At 37.1% G+C, this 21115-nt stretch overlaps 1 protein-coding gene across 4 annotated transcripts in view; it reads left to right on the top strand.

The window, feature by feature from the left end:
* The first annotated feature begins 2598 nt into the window (after positions 1 to 2598).
* The window catches only part of Uchl3 (ubiquitin C-terminal hydrolase L3), a 47738-nt gene continuing 29221 nt past the window's right edge, over positions 2599 to 21115 (top strand). Inside the window, exons 1-6 of one of the 4 annotated variants that reach the window (XM_074043220.1) lie at positions 2599 to 2699; positions 2803 to 3038; positions 11867 to 11995; positions 15158 to 15314; positions 15636 to 15721; positions 17500 to 17547. In XM_074043220.1, the coding sequence (XP_073899321.1) occupies positions 11921 to 11995; positions 15158 to 15314; positions 15636 to 15721; positions 17500 to 17547 (366 nt within the window). In that variant the 5' untranslated portion in view covers positions 2599 to 2699; positions 2803 to 3038; positions 11867 to 11920. Of the gene's footprint in view, positions 2700 to 2802; positions 3039 to 3141; positions 3338 to 11866; positions 11996 to 15157; positions 15315 to 15635; positions 15722 to 17499; positions 17548 to 21115 lie in introns of those variants that run through there. The other 3 variants (XM_020182355.2, XM_074043218.1, XM_074043219.1) reach the window with 3 other exon arrangements.

The following is a 21115-nucleotide window of genomic DNA, read 5'->3' as shown; positions in this document are numbered from 1 at the left end:
CTATAACTCAAAGCCTGTAAAAAGCTTACTTGAACACACAGACTTTCTCTGTAAGGCCCATGACAACATTTTGCACTTGGGAGCAGTAGGCAGCACTGGAACCCTAGGGTACTTTACTCAATGATATCACCAACAGAAAATTGGGGGAAATGTAGCACTAAATAGATCATGAAAAGGACAGTTATTTCCAGTATGAAAGCTGAAACAAAAAGGCAGAGTATTACCTTGTTCAACCTCACCTTGATACTCAATTTTTTTGCCACTATGTGCATTTCTGTGAATGACCGCAAAAGTGCTGTGATTGTTACTTTGAGAGTTACAAATAAATTTTAGTAAGCAGGAAAATTAGAAATGCAGAATCCATGAATATTAAGGATGGGCAGAATTTTGTCTTTGGCTAGGAAAAATTCCAAAGTCATCTGACAAAGGATGTGGGAAAAGGTAGGGTTAAAGGAGTCAATGATGCCAAATTTTGGGCTCCATTTGAGATTAATGACTTAATTTCAGATTTTTAGATTTCCTAGGTGTTTGTATGCCCATTTAAATCTGAGAAATACTTCCCTTCATACCATGATAGATGCATTCATGCCAGGTTGGAAGTTAAACTGTAGGAAGATTAGAGGCCTGGTACATTTGTAACATTTTTGTGGGTAAAAGTTTGGGGCATGCTAAAACAACCTAAAGTGAATGATGCGCTGTTTGCGTCTTGCAATACCTACTGATAGAAAAGAAGCAGAATAGTTGACAGGTCTCCTAGACTTTTGGAGATAGCACATACCATGCTTGCAAAGGCAGTCGCAATATATTTTTTAGGTGGAATGGAAGGATGCCAGTTTGAGAGGGCATCCTTCTGAATAAGAATCCATGCTGGAATAAAAGGTTCCTTTGTATTTGACCCTGGCTCAGTAGATTCAATGAAGTTAGAGTTGTCTATGATCAATAAGGATGTTGTGTGGAGTATTAGTCAAGTCATACAGGAGAGTCACAGCGTAGAACTTCAGGGATCTGGAGCAAGGGCATTCCAAGCAGCAATCTATTAAAAATTAGGCCCTGGCATATCTCTGGACTCTAGTAAAGACTGAAAGCCTGGCCCTGCATCTCAAGTGATTTTGTAACTACAGCTGCCTATCATGAGCTGAGCATTGCCAGATTTACTAAATCATAATGTTGGGTGGATATAGCAGCAATTCACCAGATAGAGAAGAAGAAAGACGAGTCAAGGAATTGGAATTGCCTGAGTCAAAAGAACATGGATGGGAGAGCTGAACGTTCCCTAAGAAAAGCAGCATAACCATCTTTTTCCTACTCCCTAAACACTGTCACCCTAAATTCCCACCCTTGAGATAGAGTAATAATAGGTATTTTATTTCATGTCAAAATTGTGGAGTAATGATTGATCACTCCTGCTCATCAATGGGATAACCCCTCAAAACAGTATCTCCATCTGTGTCTTCCTCTCCATCTCCATGACTACTGCCTCAATTCTCTTCAGCATTACTCTCTTGCAGTTTTCCCATATTGTTGACAAATGATGGTTCTGCATAGCTGATCATACTATTCTTTACTAAAAAAGATTTTTTTGTGTGATGTTGGGGATCTAACCTAAGGCCTCATGCATGCTAGATAAAAGCTTTACCACTGAACTACTTCTTCAGTGCCATTCTTGTGTGTCAGACTTTGAGTTAAGTCCTGGGGAAACAAGGCAAAGCTCAGATGCTCCCTTTATCTGGGCTACCCCTGCTTATGTCTCTCGCATCACCTATAACCTGCCACAATTCACTTTCCCTTGTTCAGAGGACCTTCCTCTCTGCCTGCCTACTGTCTATTATCTCTTAAGGGTCCCGACGCGGAATCCGCTTTCTCCAAGAAGCCTTCTGGACATCCCTCTCCCTTCTCCTTTAGCTACATGTCTCTACTTGTAGGTCTAGCACACCGCAGGGTACCACTACCATGGACATATCACATTTTATTATGACTCTTCTCTTTTCCACCTCCTCTACAGTAAACAGCTTTGTGTCCCAACGCTTAGTACAACATCTGACTCGTTGTAGGTACTCTACATTTTTTGTCAAGCGGAACTAAATATACATATCTATCTCTCATTTCGCAATAGCAGACAAGGCAAACGCATCACTTCTGCACCCTCCCAAAGGAGCAAAGGGCCATGATTCCAAGGAGTCATGCTCTGCCCTTGTTACCTTTTGACGGCTTAGCGACTTGGTCCCTCCCTTGTAGACTAGGATTTAGCGAAGCGCCCCCTAGTGCCTCTGGTTTACACTGCAAGAAAGGGAGGGCGCCCTCAAGCATGCGGTCCCGGGCCAGCACGTGGCGCATGCGTAGTACGCGAGCGCTCAGCTTGGTTAGGAAGAGTCCAAAAATAAGAGGTACTCACTGCGGGTTCAGATTTTGTTTGTTTACCAAAATAAGGACATTGCTCCATTTTTCTCCTTTCTGAAGCATATTAACATAGAGCGCAAGACTTGAATTGTGTTTGTTTAGGGATCGATGAGGCGGCTATAGGACTGTGGAGTCCTTCGTTCTTCGGTACCCCCCTGCAAGGCGGAGGGTTGGGTGGTTCCAGGTCAAGGCGCGCGGGGGCGGAAGCGGCGGCGACGGCGGCGGCTGTCAGAGCTGGAGAGGGGCTGGGCGCAGCGGCCATGGAGGGTCAGCGCTGGCTGCCGCTGGAGGCCAATCCTGAGGTGAGCGCTGCGCGAGTCGGAGCCGGGGGCCGCGGGCAGGGGCAAAGGGGAGCATCTCGTCTGCGTGCGCGCCTCTAAGTCATGCTCTCTTGTTTCATTTCAGGTCACCAACCAGGTGAGTGAGGTGTCTGTCGCCCCGGACCCCGGAGTCCTTTCCGTCGTCTCGGCCGGCTTCTCTGCGGGCCGTCACCCTCACGCCCCCGAGGATTCTGGGATTTAACTCCGTGAGGTCCCTCGGGGTCGGGCCGGGCGGGTCCTCCTCTCCAGGACACCTGCCTGTCTCCTGGAGATGCCCCAGAAGCATCTGGCCCCTCCGCCGGCCGCGTCCCAGGGTCCCAGGTGGGGGGGACGCCCACTTCGTATCCTTGCCCCTCTGCTCTCTTGGCTTTGTCCTCAGATTCCATGATTGTCCTACCTCTGCTCCTCCTGGGTGACTAATTGGCCATCACTTCCTGACTCCGAGCTTTGTAAACTCGCCCACCCAGTCCTTGTAATTCCATCCACCGCCTGGGCTGTGAAATCACCTTCCAGTCATCTTCTCTTGCCGCATCGGGTCACTTCTCCCCGCCACGCCCCCCTTCTCTTCCAGTCCTTTAAAACTGGAAATTCAGTTGCTTTTTATGCCATCTAAAGCTTAAGTAAGTCCCCTCGCCCTTCTTTGCCACCTGCAACTTTTTTTTTTTTTTTTTTTTTTTAAGATTGTTGTGGGTATTGGAGATTGGAGCTCCAGGAGGGAAGAGGGGAAGGGGACATCCTTCAGCCACTCGATTAAAAGCATAAGTGCTATGAGTTGTGAATTTTTGGTTTGCTCAGGTGTGTCTTGTCTTCTGTTTTTTCATTCTTAATAACTGGTTTATCTTTTACTGCCCGCTTAGTTTATCATATGATATACTCCTTCCTTTACTTTTAGTCTTCCTTCTCACGTGCTGGGATCTCAGCACTTGGGAGGCTGAGGCCCCTTGGCCTACATAGTGTGCACATGCCTCAAAAAAAAAAAAAACAAAAAAATTAGGGTTTGTTTTTCAAAGCTTGTAGCAAAGAAAGTTAAGTAGATAGGCTTTATCTTAATGTAAGCAGCAACCCCCTTTGTCTTCTTATTTAATTTTACTATATGCTTTTGAGATGACTGTTATCACAACTCTTATCTCCTTAGTACTTAAAAATGTACAAAATTTAAAAATGCAGCACTTGTCTTTTGGATTATTCTTATGGTATTGTTTCTTATGGATGTTAATTTTGTTTTGTTTTCAGCCCTTCAAAACTAGTTCTCATTTTTCCCCCAACACTTTTTGTTAAGAGAAGAATCTTAAAGACTGTAGAAATCAGTGTTTGCAATTTCTGGTTTAATGCTATGGGAAAGAAGCGTATTTCTTTCAGATAGAATCCAAAATTATTTCTGCGCCTTTGTGAAAAATCAATTTACCATATATGTGGACTCCTTTCTATTCAATTGAACTATGTGTCTGTTAATTAACCAGAAACCAACTGTTTTATTACTGCAGTTTTATAAGAAGTGTTCAAATCAAATAGTATGAATCCAACTTTGTTCTTTTTTTAAAATTGTTCAGGCTGTTCTAGTTTGCCTTTCCATGTAATTTTTAGAATCAGTTTATCAATTTCTATAGAAAGTCCTGCTGTGAATTAAATGGAGAACGTATCAAATCTATAGATAGATATAGATATATTTTTGGAGAAAATATCTTAACAGTGTTGAGTCTTGTAATCCATAAAGGAGTTACATCTCATCGTTTACCTAGGTCTTTGATTTCATCAGTGTTGTAGTTTTATCATGTAGTTCTTGGACATATTTTGTTAGATTTCTACCTATGTAGCTGATGATTTTGGGTGCTGTTGTAATTTGTACTGTTTTAAAATTTTCAGTTTTGAGTTGTCCATTGCTATATATAAAAATAGAACTGGTTTTTAATATGGTAACTTTGTGGCCTACTGCTTTGTTAAATTGGCCTATTAGTTCCAGGGCTCCTTCCCATTCTGTAGATGCTTTGGAGATTTTCTACATAGACAGGTGCTTTTTCTGTGAATAGAAAAGTATGCCTTTTTTCTTTTTTCTTCCCCTATTGCACTGGTTAGGACCTCAAATATGTAGCCGAATAGGATGGGAAGATTGAGATTTTTGTTATGAATCAATATTCAATTTTCCAAAGTGATTTTTCTAAATCTCTTGAGATGGTCACTTAAGGAAGAAATAATACCAAGTCCACATAAACGTAAATGAAGAGTGACACTAAAAAGCAAAACTTTTCAAGTGACATTTATTGTTTTAATGAAATATAAGCTCATGTAACTGGACGCTTATATTCTGTGATTCAGTTGTTGGACCTCATTCCTAGGTGATCTTGATAAACTATAAAACACATTCCCTTATTCACATTGATTAAATAATATTTTTGAGGGCAACTTTCATAATGCCACTTGTCTGCACAGGAAGTGGTTATGCTTTGGTCATTACAACATTTATGGTTTTCTGCTTTTTAATCCAGGGGGAAGACAGAAAGCAAACACAGAAGCAAATATATCATTTAGCAATTATTACAAGTACAATGAAAAAATTAAATAATGTTTTGTGCTGGAAACCTAATAGGTTGATAGTGACAGGAGGCCTTTCTGAGGTGACATAAACGGAAGATGTTATTTAGTACTAATTGTATGCTACACCTGGGATGCTTTCGTATGTTTCAGTTTTTAAACATTTTCTTAGCTGGACATGGTGGCACGTGCCTGTAAGCCCAGCACTAGAGAGCTGAGGCTGTACAATCGAGACTTCAAAGTTGGCCTGGGCTACATGGTGAGATAGTCTCTTAAATATTGTTTTCTTTATTGAAGAGATAATATGCTTTTAGTGGGAGAATGGGCAAGACTCTTAAGAAATGGTTAGTTTTATTTGTGACTGTTTCTTTATTCTTTATGTGTTTTATGCAGAACAGAGTAGAAAATGAGTAGAAATGTAACTAATGACTTATGATTTGGACAATTAGTAACAATGACATCTATCTCCAACTTTTCTCTTGTTGTTTTTGTACTTTTTTGTTTTTGAGACAGGGTTTCATTATGTAGCCCAGACTGGCCTGGAACTCAGTCTATAGTGAATGAGGCTTTGAATTCACGATCCTCCTGCCTCCACCTCTCCAGTGCTGGAATTACAGATGTGCATCACCATTCTCCGCCCATCTCTACATTTTATTTTCCCAACCTAATGGAATAATAAGATGGACTTGATCTTGATTTCACCCTATTACAGCTGATAGTTGCATGTTTTATTAACTCTTAGTTTGAACAATACTGTTTTATGCTGTAATAATGCTTGGGGTTGTTGCATATCTACTATATGCACATTAGAATTAATTGTCAAGCATCAGCTAACAACCTTGTGTCTCAATAGATGTGGTAAGCAATGATTTCTTTTATTGTTAGTATGCTGTCAACCTCTTTTAAGGTTATTCTACCATGCTACAAATAGGACTTACCATACTGTCATTAAAGAGACAGAAAAACTCATTAAAAGATTTAAGCTCTACATTATTTACATCTACACTTAAAGGGGCAAGACAACTTGCAGATGATGGAAAGTTACAGATAATTAAGCATCAAGAATTATAATGTTTTGGACTGATGGTATGACTCAAGTTGTAGAGTGCCTGCTTTATAAGCATAAAGCCCTGAGTTCAAACCCCAGTCCAACAACAACAACAAAAAAGGCACAAGCCTATAATCCTAGCTCAGGAAGTGGAGTAAGAGTTTCTAGTTAGCAGATTCCCATCTTGGGAAAAAGCCCTCTTCTAGCTACCACCTTGCCTGTTTCCTTGCTTTCCTCAGAGAAGGCCCCTAGCTGCTGTTGTTGCCATCTCATTTCCCATTCTCCTCTGTATTCATGCTATCAAACTTTTGTCCATTCCATTATTTCATAGGAACTTCTTTTATTAGGTTTACTAATGACCACTATTTTGCCAGATCCTGTGGTCACTTTTCTGTTACTATGTTTCTTGACTTCTCAGCAGCATTTGGTAGAGTAGCCCACTCATCCCTGGAACACCATGCATTTTTTGGCTCCTCTGGTGATTCTGGTTTTCCTAATGTGCCAACTGTTTCCTACATTATCCTTTATTAGATCATGTCCACCTTCTATGGAGCGCCTCAGGCTTCTTCCTAGACTACAGATCTTTTCTATGTGCGTTCTCCCCCTGACGACATTTCTGTTATATAGCTTTCATTCCATCAGTCATCACATGGTTAACCCTATGTTCCCATAAATCCAAGCTTCTCCACCAAATTGGAAACTTATTTCTCTAACTACCTTTTTGATATCTCCATCTGGATGATGTAGAGCTACCAAAAAGAAAATGTGGCCTTTCATCCTCCTACTTCTTTTAAACACATTTCTTTCCCAGTCTTTCAAGACTACTGCCATCTGTCCAGTGCTCAAGTCCATGTCAGTGACTCTTCTCCCTGACTGTGCTATCTTGAAGAGGCTACCTATGTTGATTTGATTTCTTGGGTTAAAATCTCTGACCTGCCACGTACCAGTTCTGAGACTGTGGGGCAGTTTCCTAATCTTTTTGTACTTCCGTTTCTTAATTTTGCATATCTCCTAATTTTGTGTGATCATTGTAAGGATTAAATAAATTACTACATTTAAAATATGCAGAGTAATGTCTGGAACAAAGTATACACTCCATGAATCTGAGCTATTTTTGATCTTCCTCACTCATTCCTCAGATCCAAATTATCTGTAAGTCTTAATTGTTTTGTCTTTCAAAATCTATCCCAAACTTGAGGATTATCTTCTTGGTTTAAGTCACAATGTAAGCCACCACTCTCAAGTTGGACAACTGCAATAGCCTTACAACTAGTTCTACTTGTCCTTTTACTTTCCTAAAAATATATTCTCTCTATATGCCTCAATTGGTCTTACAAAAATACAAAAGACATCTTGTGATTATCTCCGTAAGACACTAGTGGAGTTCCACGCTTGTCCTTAGAATGCAAAGCAAGTTTCTTACATGGCCAGATGAAATGATACTGCCCATCTGCCCCTGCTCTGTTGCATTGTTGCAATGCTGAGTCTGTTTCAGCTTCAGAGTCTGCACTTGCTCATTCTTCACCTGAGTCATTCTACTATAGCTTGTTTTATGACTGGTTCTTTTTTTGTCATCAGTGGCTCAATTTCATGTTAACTCCTTAGTGAGTCTCTCCTTGATGACAAATCTGTGCTACTATCATCTCTGTCTTGCTTTCTTTGTTTTTTCTTTATTTTTTTCTTTTCAAAATAGGGTCCTGCTACTTAATCCAGGCTAGCCTTGAACTCAAGATCCACCAGCCTCTGCCTCCCAAGTGGTGGGATTACAGGTGTCTACCACCACACCTAGCTATTTTTTTCATATTACTTACGATTTTGGGAAATTATCTTGTTTGCTTATGTGTTTATTTGTTTTACTTTTTTACCACTAGAATGTAAAGTTCTGTGACAGTAGGAATGTGTGTGGCATACCAAAAGTGGTTTCTGGCCAGTAAGTGGCTGTCAACAGTTATTGAAAGATAGAACTTAGAAAGCTGTTTTTGTTGCTCTAGAGAACCTTTATTAGAATTATCTTTAATGTGGTTATGAATCTTTGTCCTGAATACTTCAGTGAGCAGTATTCTATATCATAAGGTGGTTAATTTTTATCATAACAATGACAATCATATATGATTAGAAGAATAGTACTTATTTTTACTGGAACAAAATCTGCTTTCTCACAACTTATCCAGTTGTTCATCTGTCCTCCCATTACTCAGAGTAAATCTAATTTCTGTTCCTTGATGTTACTAAAAATATCTGGGGCCAAGGATCATAATAATTTACGTTTTCTCTGAACATGCCTGTAATCTTCAGCTCTTATGTCTTCCAAAATCTAATCATTCCTGATCACCTTTTAGGCCCCTCTTTTCTTTGTCACTGGTCTTTATAAATTAATGCCATCCAATTTGGGCATGGGGCATGGGCCTATAATCCAAGCCCTAGGGAGGATGAAATGGGAGAATCAAAAGTTTGAGGCCAGGCTGAGCTGCATAGTGAAACTCTCTACAAAAAGAGGCAGGGGAGGGGGGAGGGGGAGGGGGAATATGGGGGAGGAGGCCTTCTAAAGCTGATAGAATCCATGCTGAGTCATCTTTCTTTGTTGAGTACAGTGGGCTGTTACTACATTATCTTGAGTGATACACTTTGAAACCAAACTAGCATTGCCTCACCTTTGTTTATAATTTGTAGTTGGTCCATACTGAGCATGCAGTAAATATCCCTTTTTCTTAATTTCTACAAAAAATGTCTTCAATGTTTCTCCATTTTGGACTTAGATAATATAGTTTTTGTTTGTCTTAGTTTTTACTTGGCCTTTTAAAACTGATTTTTGCTAGTTTCCAAGTCACAATTTCTCTTTAATTATTAGTTATTTTCTTAGATCTACACCTAGCAATTACTACTAGTATATTCTTAATGGTAGTAATGTGAAGCAATTACTAGATAAGTATAATTTCTGTCATAATTCATATCATTAAGAATTAGTAACAAAACAGACCATTAAAGGCCAGAGAGGAGCTGGGGGCTTAGCTCAGTGGTGTAGAGTACACACTTAGAATGTGTGAGGCCCTTGGTTCAATACCTAGCATGGGTTATGTGTACACACACACAAAACAAAAAAGAGAACATAACTTTAGACTTTAGGAGAAAGTTGAAAGGAAAGTGAATTTTTCCTTTTTCTCAGTTTTTACTTCGTTTTACTTGCTATTATTACTATTTTTTTTTTTTTTTGAGACAGGGTTTGGCTATGTAGCACAGCTTGGACTGGTACTGGTGATCTTCTTAGCCTCCCCGAGTGCTAGGATTACAGGTTGCCCCACCACACCCAGTGTTTTGTTTTATTTATTTATTTTTGGCAATACTGGGGTTTGAACTCAGGCCTTGCACTTGCTTGCACTTGTCACCACTGAGCCACACTCCCCAGCCCTTTTCTCCCCCCACCTTTTTTTCAGATAAGATCTTACATTTTTGCTTGGGCTGTACTCAGAGTGCAATCCTTCCACATTTGTTCTACCTGGAATTTCAGGCATCTAAAAATTCTTTTATGGTCACATATTTATGAATTATATTTCTCAATTGGCCAATATTTTAGAGACATTATGAAAATTTAGTGAACTCATCAATTTTTTTGCTACTTTGTCACCCTCTGTTTAAACTAGAAAAGCCAGAAGGCTGGCATTAAAGGTTATAAAACCCCCCTTCCTGCTTGCTTCTGTTTGTGTAGAGATGGTTTTATAAGTGCATATTTAAACAGTTTTCTTTGTGAAAGATTTTTGGGGGTACTGTATATTTTTAAGACTTTTATAAGTTTAAATAAAACCTGTCCTTACAGATTTATAAATTACAAATTACATATAACTATTGTAAAAGTAACACCTTTTTAAAATATGAGAAAAACAACTGAGCGCCAATGACTCATGACTGTAATCCTAGCTGTTTGGGAGGGTGAGGTGGAGGGATGGCAGTTCGGTGCCAGCCCTGGTAAAAAGTTCAAGAGACCCCCATCTTCAAAATAACCAGAGCAAAATGGACTGGAGGTATGGTTCAAGTGGTAGAGCGCCTGCTTTGCAAGCGAGAAGCTCTGAGTTCAAACTCCAGTCCCATTAGTTTATTGGTTGAGATGGGGTCTACTAACTTTGCCTGAGCTGTCCTTGAACTGTAATCCTCTTCATCCTCTGCCTCCCGAATAGCTTGGCTTACTGGTGTGGTCCACTGTGCCCAGCCTCACTGATGCATTTTTAAATATGATTTTGTTTCCTCTATTCCTGTTTATTTCCTATCATCTCAAACTTCATTTATGATGGTATACTTTTTAAAAAATCATCTGCTTCTTTCAATACAGAATTAAGATCTTACTATGAAATTAGCATTATTCTTGTTATTTTTTCTTTCTCATTATGAGATAGTAAGATGTGACATTTTTGTCTTCCAATGAAAACATAAGAGTTTTAAAAGCCACTAATATGTCTGTGACAGTTGATTTGCCAGATGTAATTGAGGCAGTGAAGTTGAGTAGGTTTCTTCATGTACTCGAGGTCAGAAGGTCAGCTGTGTGCTGCATCAAGCATTTTCTGGTGTTCACATAAGTCACTTGGGGTTGTTTTGACTTGCTTATTCATTGAGATAATAATTAGCTATCATTAAACTTCAGACATTAGTTTTGGTTAACAGGATAAACTATGTAAATAAAACCTGTTAAAATAATTCCAGCCCTTGATGTGTCAAGTGCTGGAGTATACAGCCAAGTCAACTTGTATGTATTTGGTGAAGTCCTGGCTTATGCAAAGGAATAGGTTTTATAAAAAAGAGTTTGCTGCATATATTATGAATGTTTTAAATGTTTGTTATGTGATAACAATTGCTGTCTCTTCCTACCCTGTTCATGGCAAATCTGCTTTACCGCATTCTCCTCCCCCCCCTCAATTTATTATGATCTACTCGACATAGTTATATGTATTTATGGCACAAAACCTGATGATTTGTTGGTTTTTTTTTTTTCCCCAGTACTGGGGTTTGAACTCAGGGTCTCATGCTTGATAGGCAGGCACTCTACCACTTGAGCCACTCCACCAGTCCATAAACCTGATGTTTTGATATATGCTGCCTTTCTGCATCCTTACTAGACATCAGCAATATTTATATTAGTATTATATTCCTTTTTTTTTTTTTGGTGGGACTGGGGGTTGAATTCAGGGCTTCATACTTACAAATCAAGCACTCTACTGCTTGAGCACACCTCTGGTCCATTTTGCTCTGGTTATTTTGGAGATGGGGTTTTATGAACTATTTGCCTGGTCTGGCCTTGAACCTTGATTCTCCTGATCTCAGCCTCCCAAGTAGGTAGGATTACAGATGTGAGCTACCTACGCCCACCTTTGTATTATGTTCCCTTTTATGTATTAGATACATAGTACATAGTTGTTGATGATTTCCCTGTTAACAGCATCCTGGGCTGGCAGAGTGGCTTAAGTGGTTGCGTGCCTGTCTAGCAAGCATGAGGCCCTGAGTTCAAACCCCACAACCACCAAAAAACAAAAACACCATCCTTGTTTTCTTTTATCATGTAATATTTTACTGTTTCCTCTTTTCTTAGTTTCTCAAACAATTAGGTCTGCATCCTAACTGGCAATTTGTTGATGTGTATGGGATGGATCCTGAGCTCCTTAGCATGGTACCAAGACCTGTGTGTGCAGTGTTGCTTCTCTTCCCTATTACAGAAAAGGTAATTGTCAAGTAAGATATGAAGTTTCCTATGAATATAAAGATTTTTGTTGAATTAATAATACAATCTTAAAGAACAAGTAATGTCCTTATTGCATACAATCAGGCTATCTAGGAAGTGCAGAAATCTTAAGAATATTTTATTAAAAGAAATGATGTTTAGATTTTTATCCATATACAGTAAATCCCTAGGTTAGTCTTTTAACCTCAGATAGTTTTATTTTTTTCTTTTCTAATAAAATATGATTTTGATGTGACATTTAATCACATTTTGATACATATATACTTAAGAAATTTTAAGGATTAGAATAACTTTAAATTTATTAGAAATTCTGTGAATAAATAATAACTATTAAAGTTTTCAATATATAAAATGTATAAACTTTATAGAATGTATTTATAAAAACAATATTTGATACATCGTAAGAACTTTTGTTAATGCCACAATTTACCACCACCCAGCACAACAATAAAAGAAAAATCTTTGCTTACTTTAAGGAGGTAGGGGAAACTGATGTCATAGGTTACACTATTTTCAAAATAAACTTGATTTGGGTGGGCTTCACTAAGCTAAAATACAGTTTAATTACATATTTAGGATGTGTTAGGGATTATAAATAACTATTCTTAGATCTCTCTTGAAATCCAAGTCTCCATATTTCAGACCTTCCTTCTAGAATGATGTCAAGATGTCTGTGTGTGTGTGTGTGTGTGTGTGTGTGTGTGTGTGTGTGTGTGTGGTGGAGTTAGAACTTTGTGCTATTGGGGATTGAACTCAGGGACTCAATACTTGCCAGACAGGCCTTCTACCACTTGAGCCACAACCCCAACCATTTTTTGCTTTATTTTCCTTGTGGTTTTTTTGTTTTTTTTCATCTAAGGCCAGCCTCAGACTGTGATGGGGGTATTGCTAACACTTTTATTTGACTTGCCTAATCTTGAACCTTGAGTCTCCCTATTTCCATCTCTTACATAGCTGAGATTATAGTGCCCGGCCTGGAGTTAGAACTTTTAAGTGTATTTTTTTAAACAACTTTTGAGTCTATCTCCTGATTTTTATTTTTAAGCTTAGAAACAATAGACTGAAATCAGTAATTTTAAAAAATGGAGAAGTAAGTGCTTGGGAAGATGTGGGAGAAAGATGTGCAGAAGTTGAATGTTTAGTTGTGAATGACAATGTTAACATACTAGTAGGAAAGGAACTGTCTTCATTCCCCTTTAAGTAAAGTCAGTGGAGTGCTTGAAGGTGTTCCTTGTAATAGTGCTTACCATCTAGTGAATCCTAGGTAAAGCCATTAACACTTACTTCTCTGTGACAGTTATGTCTCTATTCCTTGTGTTTTTTCCTTTGGTCTGTTATATTACTTTTCTCTGTCTCTCTTTTTTTTTTTTTTTTCCTATACTTTGTATGATTTGGGGTTTTTCTAAACTTTAAATCTTTAAAAGTGATCAAATCTTATTTTGCTTTGTCAGCAAGGAACATTAACTTTAAAGTTAGTTAAACAACCACAAACTAAACTAGAAGTGTATAATATTTTAATCTCAAGGGAGCAGTTTTTAAATTCTGATTTTTCTATGGGCATCATTTGATTTGTGTCCATGGGACCAGCAAGATTTTGATGTAAAGGACCAAATAATAAATATTTTTGCCTTTTTAGGCCTCAGATTCTCTTGTTTAATGTGTCTTGAAGTCAGCCATAGACAAGACAGAAATAAAATTTTACTTAATGAAAATAGGCAGGGGGTTGATTTGGTCACAGATCTGCAGTTGGCTTATCTTCACTCTGTTGGAAACTGAAAATTATAGGAACACAAAAAAACAAACAGTCATCTTTTTACTCTCCCCCTTTCTTTTCCTCACTCTTTTTAACCTCTTTATTATTTTTAAACTTATCATCAGGAAACAAAGGTATAGAGAGGAGACATTAAGTCATTTGCCAAAGTAACACAGTGAATAATGGCTAAACCAGGATGTGGGCCTAGATGGACAGCTGTAGGACCCATGCTTTTGGTATTTGTTATTATGTCAGATTGCTTTTATAACCAGCTATTATGGATAATGAAAAATGCTAGTATGAATATAAGTATAAATTTTACTAGTATGATTTTCAGGAAAGAAAACTATTTTTGCCAATGATAAACAATATAAAAAGATAAAAATTAGAAAGTGAAAGAATTCCAGTAATATCTTGGTCCAAGGGTAACCTCTGTTAAGTTTTTGTATACCTTTAAAGAGTTTTTAATGCATGTATAAAATAAGTATTTTTTAAACAGTGGAAATCACTTATATATGCTGACCTGTAGCCACTCTGTAATCTTAGTTAGAATATGTACATTTACTTTATTTATCATAACATGCTTTATAGTATTCTAGCTGACAGAGTGGCTCAAGTGGTAGAGTGCCTACCTAGCAAGCATGAGGTCCTGAGTTCAACCCCCATACCATCACAAAAGAAAAAAAGGCCTTATAGTGTTCATTAAGATATGTCATAATGTATAAACAATTTTCCTTTGATGGATATTCAGAATGTTTCAGTTTTATATTCTTAGAATACTGTGTGTGTGTGTGTATTGCTGAGGATTAACCACAGGATTTAATGTATGTTAAGCAAGCATTTTACTACTGAGCTACAGCTGCACCCCTAATTGTTTATTTTTAAGACTATATCTTAAACCAAATTCCTATAGAGAAAATTGCTTGTTGGAGAGTGCGAACATGTAAAATGTTAATGCATATTGTTTCATGCTCTCTAGCGTGGTTGTACAAATGTGTACTTTTAAAGATGGCATGTGAAGCTGGGTGTGGTGATATATGCAGCAATGCCAGCTACTTGGGCAGCTAAGGCAGGACGATCACTTGAGCCAGGAGTTTGAGACCAGCTGGGCTACGTAGTGAGACCATGATCTCAACATAGATGAACAAATACGTAAACAAATGAATAAAACAAATTAAAAATGGCATATGAGGATGTCTTTTCAACTGGATGTTACTATTTTTCAAGTTTTTGCCATTTTGGTAGGTGGTAAATTCTTATACTTTATATCTTATTTTAAAATAAGGCTTGTCATTTTCTGTTTTTTCCTTTACAAAGTTGAGTGCTTTTTTAATGTGTTGTTTTTCACATGTAGACTATTGACATTTTTTGCTTTTTTTTTTTAATAGTATGAAGTATTCAGAACAGAAGAGGAAGAAAAAATAAAATCCCAGGGACAGGATGTTACCTCATCAGTATATTTCATGAAGCAAACCATCAGCAATGCCTGTGGAACAATTGGACTGATCCACGCTATTGCAAACAACAAAGACAAAATGAACTTTGGTAAATAATTTTTCTGTTGCTGCCATTTTCCCCCTTCAGGTATGTTAACTTCATTGAGCAGTAGAGGGTGCTCTAATAAAGCATTTCCCTCTCTTTCTTTTGTAATGGGAATGTATAATACTCTTAGAAGAAATACCAATCCCTTCCATTCTTTTATATTGTTGATAAACAGGCTTAGCAAATGAACATGACTTAAACCCTTTTATTTATCCCAAGATCCTTGTGTTCCTAACTTACCAGAAAAATAGTGTACGTCTTTTGCTTTGGTAAGTCTCATTGTGATATCAAGCCTAAACATTTTATTTGTTTTGATATTCTCAGAATCTGGGTCAACCTTGAAAAAATTCCTAGAGGAGTCTGTGTCAATGAGTCCTGAAGAACGAGCCAGATACCTGGAGAACTATGACGTCGGTACCTTCTTTCTGTCTTAATCATAGATGTGGGCAAAGCTTTGTAGGATTATAAATTCTGTTTGGCAGTTTGTCTTGAAACCATAGTTTTGGGAAATCATAGATTTTTATCATATCCGCTACAAAAGGCCTTTTGCACTTTTTTAGGTAACTTTATTTGAAGTATCCATAAATGTTGATAAACTGCCACTTCTTTTCTACATTCAGAGCTGAATGAGTTAGATAAAAATAGTTTGCAAAGTAATGAAACATCTTATGATCAACTATTCCTTACCATTCCCTCTCGATCATAAACGTATGCCAGGCAGTATCCTATGTGGCTTGCACTGGGAATTTGGAACAAAGCTGGAGATGAAAAAAACAAAGGCTTAAAGGTAGACATTAAACCACACTCTCCTATTTTCTCATTGGAACACCCAGGCCCTGTCATTTAGTTTTAAATGACTGCATTGCTTCATAAAAGTGTTTTAAAATGGTTCTTAAAAACTTACTGATTTTTTGCAATGAATTTTTCTTTTAAAGTTTTTTTGTCTTTTAAGGCAAAAAAAGATTGTAAATTCTTTGAAATTAAAAGCAGAAGAGTGTCCAAATTATTTGGCTAGAACAATACCTTGTACAGTTTGTATCCACAAAATTAATTGATTTGTCATGTTGTTTAGCATTCCAAAATATTTTTCAAAAGGAACTTGGAAATTTCATAAAATATCTTTATGTTACATAAAAATGAAATAAACTACATGAAAGTTACTGTTAACCCCACCAATGAAAGGTAGCTACCATTACTATTTTAATAGGGAATGTATATGTATATACACAATATTTTAAAACAAAAATTTGATCACACTGTAATACTGTTTTATAACTTGCTTTTTTCACTTAACTTATCACAAACGTATTACATACCAGTAAGTATATATTTGGCGTTATCATTTAATGGCTGCATAGCTTTCCATTATATAGTGTTTTATTTAACTAGTAAAATATTGTTACAAATTTAATAGCTTTCCCTATTCCTCAGTATTCAAAAAATACTGCAAGGTACATCACTGAAGCTAATCTTTGCAAATGTCTTTAATTTTATGTAATTATATACAAATACATGTAAATATATAAATTCTTAGAAGAGGAATTGCTGGATAGATTTGCATGTTTCTAAGGCTTTGATACTTACTGCCAAACTACCATTCATAAAGGTTGTACTTTCACCTGTAATTTACTATTGTTCTCATTTCTCTGCATCTTTGCTAATAATGGTTATTATAAGAGCATTTTTTAAGTTCAGAAAACTAAATCCTATAGTTTCTGATAAATGCATGCTTTTTGCACTACATTTCTAAATTGGCGACTGAAAATGCATGATCAAGCGTAAATATAGACAGAGCTTCAGGGGAGCATGGAACTTGGAGACACAGATGAGATAAGCTTTGCAGTCTCTTATCTGTGAGATGCTTACTTTAGTCTCAAGTGAATAAAGTGTTAAGTGTTAACACTAACAGATAAGTTAAATGACCCGTACTGACCCTGCAGAAATTACAAATAGTGAGCTCTTCAGTTTTCCAAGTCTTCAGAGATTTGTGGGTAAGAAAGTAGAGCAGTTCATTTGGTTACCCAGACACCACTCTGAAATTTCTAGTATTAAATCATTCCTAAATGTCCTCCAATTTGATGTTTCATTTTAAGATTTAGGTGGTAAAATTTAGTCTTGTTGTTATTTCCATTTACAAGGTTGGATGTAGGTATTTTTTTCCTATTAATACCTTGTCTTCTTATTACAGGCTATTCGAGTTACTCACGAGACCAGTGCCCATGAAGGTCAAACAGAGGTATTTCACATTTTTCAAAATTTCTTGCTGTGTGTAAATTTAACTGTAGTGTTATTGTGTAGAACATATAGTTTCAGATTGTTTGACAATTTCCTTTGAGAGAATTTGTTTATGCCAAAGCAGTCATATAGTGATAACACAAGAAGTGTTTTGGCAAGCTGTTAACATGCTAGCTTAGTATCTTTCTTCCCAGTTTGATTATTTGGACAGATTGCAGATTGTTTGCTGATAGGTGGCCTGCTTCTTCCCTGTCAGATTCCTTTAAATTTATGTATCTTGAGAAAAAATATCCAGACAATTAGATAACCTGCATGATTTTCAAGTCTCTGTCAAGTCCAGCATTTAGCAGAAACCCTTATCATTCTCTTTGCTCAGAGAGTCTGGTCTAGGACAGTGTGATGATCTTCACTGTCTTTATGCTGTTAACTGGTTCTGCTGGGTTGCTTCTCCTCTCCTGCTTCTTGTCTCTTTTTTACTTTGTTGGTTTCTTATCCCCTCCTTCTGTTTCTTCTTTCCTTTTTTGTTTCTTTTCCCTTTACTCCAGCCCTCACTCTACCGTGTGTGTGTGTGTGTGTGTGTGTGTGTGTGTGTGTGTGTGTTAGTTAAGACAAGGTCTGTCTATGTAGCTGAGGCTGGCCTTAAACCTATGATCCTCCCGCTTCTGGAGTTCTGAGATGAGAGGTGTGAGTGATGTGTGTCACCATACCTGGCCTTCATCGTTTTTTTTTTTTGGCTTTCATTCTTTATTTATTTTTTATTTTTTGCAGTACTAGGGATTGAACTCCAGGCCTAGTGCCAAACTCCTGTCCTTTCGCTTTTAGTTTTATTTTCAGATAGGGTCTTGTGCTTTTGCTCCTAACTGGCCTCAGACCTTGACCCTTCTACCTCTACCTCCTAAATAGCTGAGATTATAGGCATGTGCCACCTTGCTTGACCTGGCCTTCACTTTTTTTTTGTGATACTGAAGTTTGAACTCAGGCCTTCTGTTTGCTAGGCAGGCCACTCTACAGCTTGAGGCATACTCCCAGCTATTTTTGCCATAGCTAGTTTTTGAATAGGGTCTTGCATTTATGCGTGGGCCAGCCTGGACTATAATCCTTCTATTTCTGCTTCCTGCCTAGCTGTGATGACAGGTGTGTGCCACTGAGCCCAGCTTTTATGGATTAAGATGGAGTCTTGCAAATTTTTTGCCCAGGCTGTCCTTGAATCTTGATCCTTCCCATCTCTAGGTCCTAATTAGTTAGGATTGCAGGTGTGGGCCACTGCACCCAATTTGGCTTCATTCTTGAAGGAAGTTTGTCAGAATGAATAAAATTTATGATTTTATTATTTTTTACTTTTTATGTATTTGAGAATTTGATAATACAGGGTCTATAAAGGCAGTACTTTAGACTGTCATGTCACAAGTATATATTTGCAATCAGCTGCCAAGAGAAATAGAGCTAAATGTAAGTAGCTTCCATAAGTAAATTGTAACAAACAAACAAAAACCCTGAGTAGAATTTAGTTAGAAATTCTAGACTATAATAAAAGTCAAAATGAATAGAATTTAGTAAAAGCCAGTTAGTGTGTTTATAGCACCCACCAGAGAATTACATACAGACTTTCCTTTTTCTTTTTCTTTTTAAGAGTAATTGAAAAATTACTTAGTTTAAAAATAGGGATTTTAAAATATACTGTCTTCAGAAAATTTTTAAGGAGAAAATAGTTTGATATCATGGTGTAACTGCAATTATTCTTAGCTTAAACTGGATGACTGGATGTTTATATTAAAAAAACTTAGGGATGGAAACATTGTCATTATAATTATATCATATCTTTTTGGTGCTCTCAGGTGCTGCTTTGAAAGGTGTGGAATAGTTGATTTTTTTTTTAAACTAAGTTTATATATGCACAAACACGTTAGTGGCAGCTTTGAAGTTAATTCAGTGCTCTGTTTTTCACATTGCTTTTTATAATCCTAATCATATTTGGGTTGAAGTTTTATAGTGTTAAAACTAGTAATGGTGAGGATCAATTTAAGATTATTATAAGATATGAAAGCAGTTACTCATCACAAAGCAATTAAATGCTTTAATACATACTAAGTTCAAAAATATTTGTCTTTGCAGTTCCTTCTTTTGCCTCATTTTTGGGTCTTCATTCAAATTACGGTTTTACCTGCCTCTTTCTGCAGAATACTCACATGTCTTTTTCCACTCAGCTTCTTCATTCTTCATAGTCTTGGATGCCTATTAGACATCTCTTGAATGACTTTCCATTGTTTTAGAGTGCATTTGTCCTTATTTGAACTTGTTATCTGTGACCTTCCACCATACATTTTCCTCACTTATAATTTATCACATACAGTGTGTTCAACATGTTTGGAAGATTATCTTCTTAGGCAAATTCTTAGTCTTATTCTAACTCTCATTAGTTTTTACACAGTTTTAGTGGGTTACATTTCCTGAAGTGTAATTTGAATCAGTTGGCTACTCAATTTTGTTTTCTTATTGCTGTGATTTTCGAGGTGGGATAGAGATAGAAATTAAGATTTTTCTGGAGGGCTTTTTAAAACTATACTTCCTCAAGAATTAATTTCTTCTACTCCTTTTTCATCTTCTGGAGTTGGGAATCACTACAAGAGGGAGCTGTATTTCTTATGTATATTATAGCCATAAAGTATATTGGGTTGAAAAAATAGTTTGAGAACCATTCCTCAGTCCTGCACTGCCTTTGGAGTTCTCTTAACCCTATCCATTCTAACTTTTTAATCAGTGTTTCTCTGTAAATATTTCTCACTAGCAATCCCTTTATTTTATTTATTGGTATTTTTTATTTCTTATAGTTTCTTCTTTCTGGAAGTATTCTTTCCCTCAATCTCTATAGTTTTGAATTCTATTTGTCCTTCAGGAGTCAACTTAAATATGACCTTTTGCATGAAGCAGATCCTGATTATCTGACCTGGATATATTTTATCCCTTCTATGAACTCCTTCATGTGACTTCTCCAAGTATTTGCATTTTATCTGCTTTTTTTCATACTCTTTTTCATTTATTTAAGATGCATTTTTGTTTTACATTTTAACAACTTTGAAATTAGGATGTAATTAGCTTGGTATTATTCCCATCTTAGTGGTACATGAAATGATGCCTCTTATAATATATAGTGCCTTAGCTTGATAAAATATGGAGTCATATCTATCTTACTGTGGCTCTTAGCGTAGGCTTTGTGTTTGATTAATTTGCACATGCTTCAAATTATCCAGCACCATTCCTTACACATAGACACAGTGCACATTCATATTTGTTAATTCACTGGGATTAGGTCAGAACTGTCCTTGGTGGTATGAGGACTAAAAAAAGACTAAATCTTAGTTTTCTGAAGGTGCTTGAATAAATAAAACATATGCATTAGTCATTGTTTCTCAGTAGGGCACTGTTAACATTTTGGGAAGAGTTCAGGTTTTTGTTGTTTGGGACTGTTTTGTGCATTCCAGGATGGACTATAGTGGCCTCTAGTGACAGTATGTTAGTGGCTTCCAGTCACAGAGAAAAAAACCCACACCATAAATTTTCAAATCAATTTA

The sequence above is a fragment of the Castor canadensis genome, chromosome 10 (genome assembly GCF_047511655.1).
Source record: "Castor canadensis chromosome 10, mCasCan1.hap1v2, whole genome shotgun sequence".
Taxonomy (NCBI): Eukaryota; Metazoa; Chordata; class Mammalia; order Rodentia; family Castoridae; genus Castor; species Castor canadensis.
Note: the sequence above shows the minus strand (reverse complement) of the source record. Positions and strands in the feature narration are given on the sequence as shown.